Source organism: Hyla sarda, chromosome 1 (assembly GCF_029499605.1).
Source record: "Hyla sarda isolate aHylSar1 chromosome 1, aHylSar1.hap1, whole genome shotgun sequence".
Classification (NCBI taxonomy): domain Eukaryota; kingdom Metazoa; phylum Chordata; class Amphibia; order Anura; family Hylidae; genus Hyla; species Hyla sarda.
This window is the reverse complement of record NC_079189.1, coordinates 415,801,549-415,813,859: the sequence shown is the minus strand read 5'-3', so window position 1 is coordinate 415,813,859 and position 12,311 is coordinate 415,801,549. Positions and strand designations below refer to the sequence as shown.

Sequence of the window (12,311 nt, the reverse complement as noted above, 5' to 3'; positions counted from 1 at the left end):
TTTTTCTATGGTCTCCACCGCGCAAAGGCATAGTCACTTTCTCTATGCCCTGAACATATAAGCTGCGAGTAGATCCAGAATGTTTCTCTGCACAATGTCGACTCACCATGGACACGTGCCGGGAGTTAAAATGGGGGATGTCCGACAGGTGCCTGCGAACTCTCACCTTCAGTGCACCCGTCGTGCATCCCACATATTGGATGTTACATTCCCGGCACGTGATGAGATAAACGACATGGTGTGTGCTACAATTGACAAATTGTGTCATGTTGAATTGTTCACCATTGGATGCTGACACGAAGCTCGTGCTGTTAAGCATAATAGAACAGCAAGTGCATCTGCTATGACCACATCTAAACGAGCCCCGGTGTTGCAACCAATTAGTCTTATGACATCTAGTGTTCAAAAAGAGACTGGGAGACACTTTATTAGATATAGTTTTGGCTTTCTTAGAAATACATCTGAAGCCGCCACTGAATATTTCAGAAAAAGACGGATCACCTGAAATCATAGGAATATATTTCTGTACTATATTGCGGATAGCATGAAAGTCATCACTATACTGGGTCACGAACGTAATGGGGTGATGTCTTTGCATCCCCGCAATGTTGTCATTGGTGGGACAGGACAAACGCTTCCCACCAGATAGAAGTTTTGGGCGATCACGGTCGCGGGCAATATTTATCGCCCGTTGAATGTGCCGATCGTGGTAGCCTCTTGATTTCAAACGAGATGAGATGACTCCGATCTCACGATCAAAGTCCTCCTCTCTAGAACAATTACGTCTCGCACGAATCATCTCACCCACGGGCAAATTTTTTGTCACGTGGGTGGGGTGGCACGAGTCGGCTCGTAGGATAGAGTTCACATCGGTCTCCTTCCTATATGTGGACGTCACTATCTTTCCGGTGATAATATCACCAGTCAGATAGAGGTCCAGGAAGGAGACAGTGGGGACATGAGATAATGTAGTAAATTTCAAATTAAGAGCATTATCATTCAAATAATCTGAAAATAAATCAACGGCCGCCACATCCGAATTCCATATAAATATAAGGTCATCGATGTATCGGCCGTAAAATAAAATGGATGAGGAGTGAGGGTTAGTGGGGGCGAAGATAGTCTCTCTCTCCCACCAACACATATAAATGTTGGCGAGAGAGGGGGAGAACTTCGCCCCCATCGACGCCCCAGTCGTTTGTAAAAAGAAATGTTGGTCAAATTTGAAAAAATTATGTGTTAGTAAAAACTCTACCACTAAGATAACATATTCGCAGAGATCAGCCGAATACTGCGAATATGTTTTCAGAAACCAATTCAAAGCCGGTCTGACTAATGCGTGAGGTATAACTGAATAAAGGGAGGTGACATCAGCAGTTATCCATATATAATTATCTTGCCAGGTTATATCCTCACACATAGTCAAAATATGTCCGGTATCTTTGATATATCCCGGAATTTGACCGATCAGAGGTTGAAGCAGGTTATCAACCCATGAGCACATTCTTTCATTAAGGGAAGATATCCCTGCCACAATAGGTCTCATAGGTGGGGGAAATACACCCTTGTGGATCTTGGGGAGCGAATGGAATATGGCAATCGTAGGGTGTTTGATTTTAATATATTCAGCTTGACGCTGGTCAATGAATCCATTGGCTACCCCAAGATCCACAAGGTTATCCAAAATGAGTCTAAAGAAACTGGTGGGGTCACCAGATAATACTTTGTAGGTGGTAGTATCTTGCAACATAATCATATTCAATTTGTGATAAAGTCCTTTGTCAAGGACTACAACTGCCCCCCCTTTGTCAGCTTGCCGGACGATAATATCGTCCGACTTGCTGAGGTGGTCAAGCGCTACCTTTTCCTGGGGGGATAGATTACCAGCTAATTTGCAATTTTTCCTTTTGGATAGCATCAACAACTCCCGTTCCACCACTTCTTGAAAGTGATCAAGGACGGGAGTCCTTGACATTATCGGATAAAAATCCGGGTTGGACACAGCAAATTCAGGTACCCCATCAGTGTAAGACATATTGTACAGTTGTTGTAACTCAGAGGCAATACATTGATCACTAAAAGTGTATGTATGTTGGTTGACATTAGACCTGGGAGGGAACGTACTAATATCTGTAACATAGTTATCAGACGTGACCACATTTTCATGCAAATTACTTGTATTGAAATCACTATTTGTATCGGCATCAACATAGCTATCAGACATATTATGAAAGTGCTTCTTGATCGTAATGTCTCTCACTAACTTGTTAATGTCCAACAGAGTGTTGAATAAGTTGAAACGACAAGAAGGTGCAAAGGTAAGTCCTTTTGAGAGAACACTCAGTTCATAAGAAGATAGTATCTTTGCCGATAGGTTGAAAACGGGTATTGAGCTCACCTCCTCCTGTAAGACCGCGGGCTTCTTCTTGGACGACCGGTGCTTCCTCCCCGCTCGGCGTTTTTTGATGACGTAGAGCGACTCACCGATACCTGGGATGACGTGGGTAACGGGGAGGAGGAAGCTGCCGGAGTGACAGGTCCAGAGGCGTTGGTCTGATCTCCGGAATCTATAGAGTCGCCATCCGTGCATGTAAAACTGACTCTAGAGTCCTTAGCAGAAACAGGATTCTTATTCTTAGAGGTATGCTTGCGCCCGCGACTCTTTTTTAGGATGGATTTAGGGATGGGTCTGTTATCCATTGTTGGCCACTGGTAAACTGTACTGGTTTGATAATCCTGCAGATCCCTCATGAACTTTTTCTGTTTGATCTCTGTGATGGTTGACTCAGCTTTAGCGATATTTTCTTTAATTTTACTGTCTTGCTCCATGAAAGCGGGGTGATTTTCATATTGTTGTAATGACAGTTGCAATTTTGTAATATTCTCATCAGCTTCCAACAGAGCTTGTTCTTCATATGCAATAATTAACTTCATAAATTTAAGTGATGATTCTGTCATAAGTTGTTCCCAATCAGCTTTGAACTGCTCCCCAAACACAGTGGTAGGAAACTTTCTAAGTCGTAGTCCTCTAGGAACCATGTTATTTTCAACGTATTTTTTGAGGGTGGAAACATCCCACCAAATACGGGTCTCCTTGGTAAGAGCCCTCTCCAATTCCTCCATTAAAATCTTAAGATCCACTGTTGCTTTCGTACCTGTGTCTTGCATGTTGAACATCAGAGACATCTTTGCAATGCGTGCTTGGCGGTCGTCATCCACGGGTTTCAGGCAGGCACTTGTAGCCATTTTCGCTCCTGAACACGTATCTCCGGGATAATATGGTGGGTGCACGGATAGTCCGGTAGATTGTAGAAATAGAAAGGTCATCCAGCTCTCCACCGCCGCCTCAGTGCACGGACTCGTGCGGACACCACGAAGACGAACAATAGAAAAGTAGAGGAATGTCCAGCACAAAGCACGATGCAAGATGGAAATTTATTGAAGATACACACAGCAAACAGCAACACGGATCATAGAGTAAAGTGACGCGTTTCAGCAACCTTGGTCGCCTTAGTCATACAATGGTATACTCAGATCAGTTCGGCTCTTATAGTAGGCGGCACCGCCCACCTCACCAGGTGAAAACACCTGAGTGGGACGGGGCGGCGCACACCCACACACAAGGGCCAGACTGACGTCTGCGTTCACACTAAACAAAAAAAGGGGGAGGAAAAGAACACTAAATAGACCTTTCTATTTCTACAATCTACCGGACTATCCGTGCACCCACCATATTATCCCGGAGATACGTGTTCAGGAGCGAAAATGGCTACAAGTGCCTGCCTGAAACCCGTGGATGACGACCGCCAAGCACGCATTGCAAAGATGTCTCTGATGTTCAACATGCAAGACACAGGTACGAAAGCAACAGTGGATCTTAAGATTTTAATGGAGGAATTGGAGAGGGCTCTTACCAAGGAGACCCGTATTTGGTGGGATGTTTCCACCCTCAAAAAATACGTTGAAAATAACATGGTTCCTAGAGGACTACGACTTAGAAAGTTTCCTACCACTGTGTTTGGGGAGCAGTTCAAAGCTGATTGGGAACAACTTATGACAGAATCATCACTTAAATTTATGAAGTTAATTATTGCATATGAAGAACAAGCTCTGTTGGAAGCTGATGAGAATATTACAAAATTGCAACTGTCATTACAACAATATGAAAATCACCCCGCTTTCATGGAGCAAGACAGTAAAATTAAAGAAAATATCGCTAAAGCTGAGTCAACCATCACAGAGATCAAACAGAAAAAGTTCATGAGGGATCTGCAGGATTATCAAACCAGTACAGTTTACCAGTGGCCAACAATGGATAACAGACCCATCCCTAAATCCATCCTAAAAAAGAGTCGCGGGCGCAAGCATACCTCTAAGAATAAGAATCCTGTTTCTGCTAAGGACTCTAGAGTCAGTTTTACATGCACGGATGGCGACTCTATAGATTCCGGAGATCAGACCAACGCCTCTGGACCTGTCACTCCGGCAGCTTCCTCCTCCCCGTTACCCACGTCATCCCAGGTATCGGTGAGTCGCTCTACGTCATCAAAAAACGCCGAGCGGGGAGGAAGCACCGGTCGTCCAAGAAGAAGCCTGCGGTCTTACAGGAGGAGGTGAGCTCAATACCCGTTTTCAACCTATCGGCAAAGATACTATCTTCTTATGAACTGAGTGTTCTCTCAAAAGGACTTACCTTTGCACCTTCTTGTCGTTTCAACTTATTCAACACTCTGTTGGACATTAACAAGTTAGTGAGAGACATTACGATCAAGAAGCACTTTCATAATATGTCTGATAGCTATGTTGATGCCGATACAAATAGTGATTTCAATACAAGTAATTTGCATGAAAATGTGGTCACGTCTGATAACTATGTTACAGATATTAGTACGTTCCCTCCTAGGTCTAATGTCAACCAACATACATACACTTTTAGTGATCAATGTATTGCCTCTGAGTTACAACAACTGTACAATATGTCTTACACTGATGGGGTACCTGAATTTGCTGTGTCCAACCCGGATTTTTATCCGATAATGTCAAGGACTCCCGTCCTTGATCACTTTCAAGAAGTGGTGGAACGGGAGTTGTTGATGCTATCCAAAAGGAAAAATTGCAAATTAGCTGGTAATCTATCCCCCCAGGAAAAGGTAGCGCTTGACCACCTCAGCAAGTCGGACGATATTATCGTCCGGCAAGCTGACAAAGGGGGGGCAGTTGTAGTCCTTGACAAAGGACTTTATCACAAATTGAATATGATTATGTTGCAAGATACTACCACCTACAAAGTATTATCTGGTGACCCCACCAGTTTCTTTAGACTCATTTTGGATAACCTTGTGGATCTTGGGGTAGCCAATGGATTCATTGACCAGCGTCAAGCTGAATATATTAAAATCAAACACCCTACGATTGCCATATTCCATTCGCTCCCCAAGATCCACAAGGGTGTATTTCCCCCACCTATGAGACCTATTGTGGCAGGGATATCTTCCCTTAATGAAAGAATGTGCTCATGGGTTGATAACCTGCTTCAACCTCTGATCGGTCAAATTCCGGGATATATCAAAGATACCGGACATATTTTGACTATGTGTGAGGATATAACCTGGCAAGATAATTATATATGGATAACTGCTGATGTCACCTCCCTTTATTCAGTTATACCTCACGCATTAGTCAGACCGGCTTTGAATTGGTTTCTGAAAACATATTCGCAGTATTCGGCTGATCTCTGCGAATATGTTATCTTAGTGGTAGAGTTTTTACTAACACATAATTTTTTCAAATTTGACCAACATTTCTTTTTACAAACGACTGGGGCGTCGATGGGGGCGAAGTTCTCCCCCTCTCTCGCCAACATTTATATGTGTTGGTGGGAGAGAGAGACTATCTTCGCCCCCACTAACCCTCACTCCTCATCCATTTTATTTTACGGCCGATACATCGATGACCTTATATTTATATGGAATTCGGATGTGGCGGCCGTTGATTTATTTTCAGATTATTTGAATGATAATGCTCTTAATTTGAAATTTACTACATTATCTCATGTCCCCACTGTCTCCTTCCTGGACCTCTATCTGACTGGTGATATTATCACCGGAAAGATAGTGACGTCCACATATAGGAAGGAGACCGATGTGAACTCTATCCTACGAGCCGACTCGTGCCACCCCACCCACGTGACAAAAAATTTGCCCGTGGGTGAGATGATTCGTGCGAGACGTAATTGTTCTAGAGAGGAGGACTTTGATCGTGAGATCGGAGTCATCTCATCTCGTTTGAAATCAAGAGGCTACCACGATCGGCACATTCAACGGGCGATAAATATTGCCCGCGACCGTGATCGCCCAAAACTTCTATCTGGTGGGAAGCGTTTGTCCTGTCCCACCAATGACAACATTGCGGGGATGCAAAGACATCACCCCATTACGTTCGTGACCCAGTATAGTGATGACTTTCATGCTATCCGCAATATAGTACAGAAATATATTCCTATGATTTCAGGTGATCCGTCTTTTTCTGAAATATTCAGTGGCGGCTTCAGATGTATTTCTAAGAAAGCCAAAACTATATCTAATAAAGTGTCTCCCAGTCTCTTTTTGAACACTAGATGTCATAAGACTAATTGGTTGCAACACCGGGGCTCGTTTAGATGTGGTCATAGCAGATGCACTTGCTGTTCTATTATGCTTAACAGCACGAGCTTCGTGTCAGCATCCAATGGTGAACAATTCAACATGACACAATTTGTCAATTGTAGCACACACCATGTCGTTTATCTCATCACGTGCCGGGAATGTAACATCCAATATGTGGGATGCACGACGGGTGCACTGAAGGTGAGAGTTCGCAGGCACCTGTCGAACATCCCCCATTTTAACTCCCGGCACGTGTCCATGGTGAGTCGACATTGTGCAGAGAAACATTCTGGATCTACTCGCAGCTTATATGTTCAGGGCATAGAGAAAGTGACTATGCCTTTGCGCGGTGGAGACCATAGAAAAAAGTTACTTGACCGTGAGGTGTTTTGGATTTTGAAACTTGATACTAGGGCTCCTAGGGGTTTGAACAAAAGGCAAGACACCATGTTATATTATTAGATTGGTATACAATGTAATATACTTCCTGTTAGTTCGTTTTATTTTTCGAACTTCCTTGATGTCCTGCCTTTGTCCCTACCCCCGTACTAAACCTACTTGTATAGGGTTGTTATAACTTAATATATAATATAGTTATTTCATATTCCCCTTCCCGTACAGTATATCATACAACTTGGTCTAGTCTTCCTGTCCCATTGGCTGACATTTCCCATAGGTCTACATCTACCACTATATATGTTTTTATATATATGTTTTTATTTTTCACATATACCATATTCAATTATATGTGGTGTTATAGACTTTGGGTGTGTGACCCTTCTCCCTTCCTCCATTTTGTTTCTTCTATAGAACCTAGATATCTTCCTATGGATTGTCCCACACCCACCTATACAGATAGCTAATGTTTATATCATATTTATATTAGCCTATTTCTATTTTTTGTTATTTCTGTGGCTATTGCTTTCGGATGTGGGATATATCCAGGGGATTGGATCTTAATTTATTTAATGTTATATTTTTTAGTACATTTGTACCAAGTCCTTCTTTCTTTTTCTAATACATTAATATTATTTACCATACTTGAAGTGACTTGTTTTTGATATCTCAAAAATGATTATGGTATTGGTTCTATACTGTGTTTTACACTGACTAATCTGAGCACACCTAGGATGTGACTGACAGTTTATATTACCATGTGGTTTTAAACTTTCGATTTATTATCATGTCTTTTATATATGTTGGTTAGTCCCTATCCCTGGATATTTTGATTATGTACATTATTATTTTTCGTTTATGATATTTCACAGCTAATTTCATATGTGAGCTATGTACATTCTATTTAGTGTTCTTTTCCTCCCCCTTTTTTTGTTTAGTGTGAACGCAGACGTCAGTCTGGCCCTTGTGTGTGGGTGTGCGCCGCCCCGTCCCACTCAGGTGTTTTCACCTGGTGAGGTGGGCGGTGCCGCCTACTATAAGAGCCGAACTGATCTGAGTATACCATTGTATGACTAAGGCGACCAAGGTTGCTGAAACGCGTCACTTTACTCTATGATCCGTGTTGCTGTTTGCTGTGTGTATCTTCAATAAATTTCCATCTTGCATCGTGCTTTGTGCTGGACATTCCTCTACTTTTCTATTGTTCGTCTTCGTGGTGTCCGCACGAGTCCGTGCACTGAGGCGGCGGTGGAGAGCTGGATGACCTTTCTATTTCTTTCAAAAACAGGTTCACGTCTGTCCACAGGAATGGAACTGAGCTGCAGAACCATACCCAACTTGTAGACAATCGGAAATATGTTTTTGAGAGAAATTAGCTTTGTTTTTTTAAATTCCTGGATAACCCCTTTAATGATTCCCTAAGGCTTGTTTACACATGGACATTGTGCCAGTGGAATTCAGAAATGCCAGCATACATACTTTATGCTGGCGGATATCCAGCCTTATACTGCCTACATTTTCCATAATTTCTTTGGCTTTGGAGCGAGAGGATGGAGTTTTATGACTGAATCTGATTATCTAATTAACCCCTTAACCTCTTCAGGACACAGGGCGTATGGATACGCCCTGCATTCCGAGTTCTTAAGGACACAGGGCGTATCCATACGCCCGTGGGAAATCCGGTCCCCACCGCTAGCCGGTTGGGGACCGGAGCTGGATGCCTGCTGAAATCATTCAACAGGAACCCGGCACATCGGATTTAAGGACACTGACAATCAAAATTTTGCTTATCCCTCCTCGAGTTCTAACTTGGGGTTGTTGTTTTTACTCCGTGCACTTTACGGTAAAACTGCCATGTTTCCTTTATTCTGTGGGTTAATATGATTAAAATAATACCTATGTTTATATGTGTTACTATTATCGCACTGCTTTAAAAAAAAATTAAACTTATTTTTTACAAAATAAATAGGTTTAAAAAATGTTTATGAGAAAAGGGGAAATTCTATATTGTTATTGGGGAATTACACTTTTTAAGCCCCCCAAGGGGACTTTTAATTGTGATCATAAGATTGCTATGTACTAGTCAGTACTATTGGTGATCTTCTTGTATAGCCAGGATCTCCAGGCTGCACAAGAAGCTTGGCAATCCTGCATGCCAGAGGGACGTAAGAAATTTTAGGCAGACATTTGCCCTTAACGGACCCCAGTGATTGCACAGCGGGGGTCCGTTAAGCCAACCGTAACTTCATGTTTTGCTATAGATGCTATGATTGGCATTGATCACAACAACTATAGGTTTAATGGTAGACATCAGCGGGATTGCTGATGTCCACCATTATCAGTGAGTCCTCGGCTGCTGATGGCAGCTGGAGCTTACCCCTTATGTAGTGAGCGCTGCTCCTGTGCTCGCTACATAGCCGCACTGTAACTGTACGGAGCTGTGAGCAAAGTTACTTGCTGCAGCACTGTACATTTACGGAGCTTGTCGTAAAGGTGTTGGTGGAGTTTACCAAGGTGAATTCCAACTCATAAGTGGGATGAGGTCAGTTCACATTATGTGCATTTTTGATGCGTTTTCTTATTCAAAGTGCGTGTTTTTTAGAGATATATTGCCATGAGATAAAAAAGGGATTTAAACCTAATATCACAATTAAGGTGCTTTATAAAGATCTAAAGTCTTAAGGCCGTGTTCATGTGTTGAATTTACAGTATTTTGTACTCTTTTATAATGCATTTTGTCTGTTTTCAAAACTGCAGTAAAAATGACATTTTACTGTAATTTGCATAATTGGGGTTAAATATAATTCTTCTCACGGTGTTGGGAAAATTACAGCGAAAACAGAAAGGTAGCAAAAAATGCAAGGTGTGAATACAGCCTCCGAATAGGTGAATAACTACTATATATCTGGATGGGAAAACACAGAGTTTGATCAGCTCACCATAAGATTCATGTAGGCATCTGGTAATAGTCCCGGAGCACGGATGCGGGGAGCAGCCACTCCCCGTAACACAGTGAAATAAAGGAAAAGAGGGGATTTCCAGCTCCTGGGTGTGCCAAGGAGCTGGATCCCCTCCTCTTTTCCTATATATCTGGATACTTATAGAGATAGTAGTAGCAGTATACAAAGTAAGCTGTGAAGGGTCTGGGAGCTAGCAGGATTGATCGGGTCAGTTATCTTGTCATCCGGTAGTTCACAGGATGGCAGCTGACCCAGAACTGACTACAGTACATGCTTTGACACATTAAGTCATGTAATCAATTGACTCATTAACATTAATGAAACACATGAATGCGGCTGTGCTGGAATAAAACAAAATGGCACTGTAGGACTAGTATGCCTGATAGGGGGGGAAAAAACAGAGCGCTTCTTTAATGTAACATCATGACATCTAATTCTGGATGACATAGATACTGGCATTTTTAAGACAAATTCAGAGTCTGTTCTAAAGTTCTCAGCAAATAGCAGTTCTTTCTGGCAGAGAAGAAATTAATTTTATTAGCAAGTGAAGGGAGAAAAGACCATAGCATTAGCATCATATTGCCCTCAGAACTAACTAAGGATGGGTTTACATTGCATTTTTGTTTCCATTAAACTGATTCTCTTAAAGTATGTATAATTTTGCTGTATACAAAAACTTGGGGAACAACATTATTGGGTATGGTGAAAAAACATATACGTTGCAATTTTTCTTTTTTATGCAGTCAATGGAAAATGGATTCTGTTGTATGACAACCAGCAGCATCCATTTACGTATAAGTTTTTTTACCTGTTTAAATGTATAAAATATATAAAATAGAAACAAAAATGCATTGTGAACCCACCCTCATAGGGCAATGCCCATAAGAGATGCATTGTTAAAGGACTCCAACTACTGCTGAGAAGAGCTTTAAAGCAAGAGCTGAAAGCACAAATGACAGCAGTATTGAACAATGGAATGTAAATATTTCCATGCTATGAAAGTAGAATTCTGCACTCATACCTGCTCAGTGTTGGGCTGATCTCTCTGTAATTAAATGGGCAAATAACAGGACAATGAGTGTTACAGGTCTAATAGGTTATACTACATTTCTTACATTAGTTATTAAGCCTAGAATTTACAATTAACGTATCACTTCGGTGTTAATCATATACACCTATAGATCTTAGAGCTCAGCTTCTCTATCCACTATCATATCCTGATCTCAGAGAGGGCAGCATAAATCAATGACAGGTTCCCTTTAACAAAAAGGTGTTAATGGGTGATCATGTATGTACCCACTAAATGCCCCCACAAGCCCTCAATCAGGGGTCCCTATTGATATAAAAATTCCAAAAGACACGGTCCTGTGTAAAAAAAGAATGGCAGAGTGATTGCAGGTTAATGCCATGCTTAACACAGTGTTAAATAAATGTTTAGAATAAGTGCAAACTGAAATCTGCATTTGGATGAATTAGAAGATGTGAATTTTCAGGCATAAAATCATGCTTCCCAATACATACTATCAAAATCTAATCTTGGGCAAAAAATTATAACTTTGTACACCAGTCAATATACCTGTTTGGATGAGAAGATGGCAGCATAAACTGAAATTCCACCACACATGTACCATCCAGGAGTTGATGGTGTTGCAAGCTGTTTAATTCATAGGCAATATAGCCCCTCCTCACATACACCTAAAAAAACATAGATGAGTAATTAAAAAAACACCTCACTCCAACTGTAACCAAGAACAATTTTACCCAGAGAGAAAGAGAGACGGATCTACAGAGACGTTGACATCCCCGATCAAGGAGGGTAGATCACAATAAACTCTGGGGGCCCGTAATGTTAGACATTATATGTATATACCTAAAGACATGAAATAAGTAAATACTTACCTCCAATGCAGCCATGCAAACCACCTGGTTAACATGGTAGAAAAAATTTGGCAGTACATCAAAGATTGAGGTCTCTGACAGAATCAGTTTCTGGAAATAAAATGCAAAAAAGTATCATAACTTTTGCAGAAAATTTTCAGTAAGCCCCATGTGCTTATTTTTTTCAATTCGGAGTGGGACCCCCAATGATCATACACTTTTAACCAATCTCGTGAATAAATAGTAAGTATCGATTACAGGACAACCAGTTAAGCTTCACTGACCTTCAGATTTTCTGGGCAGAACTGATGTCCATACATGTCTATGGCAGAAAGGAAAATTGATTCCACTTGATTGTGTCTCAGTTCATAGGAGGGGAGGTGAGAGGCAATCAGAACCTATTGTTAGAGAAACACAGAGAATTGCCTCAAAG

At 41.5% G+C, this 12,311-nt stretch overlaps 1 protein-coding gene across 12 annotated transcripts in view; it reads right to left on the bottom strand.

The window, feature by feature from the left end:
* The window catches only part of ACACB (acetyl-CoA carboxylase beta), a 153,866-nt gene that overhangs the window by 50,984 nt on the left and 90,571 nt on the right, over positions 1–12,311 (bottom strand). For 10 of the 12 annotated variants that reach the window (XM_056528828.1, XM_056528830.1, XM_056528838.1 and 7 more), the window contains 4 exons: positions 12,163–12,276; positions 11,900–11,989; positions 11,577–11,695; positions 11,022–11,045 (listed from right to left, as the gene is read on the bottom strand). In XM_056528828.1, the coding sequence (XP_056384803.1) occupies positions 11,022–11,045; positions 11,577–11,695; positions 11,900–11,989; positions 12,163–12,276 (347 nt within the window). Of the gene's footprint in view, positions 1–10,326; positions 10,514–11,021; positions 11,046–11,576; positions 11,696–11,899; positions 11,990–12,162; positions 12,277–12,311 lie in introns of those variants that run through there. The other 2 variants (XM_056528839.1, XM_056528831.1) reach the window with 2 other exon arrangements.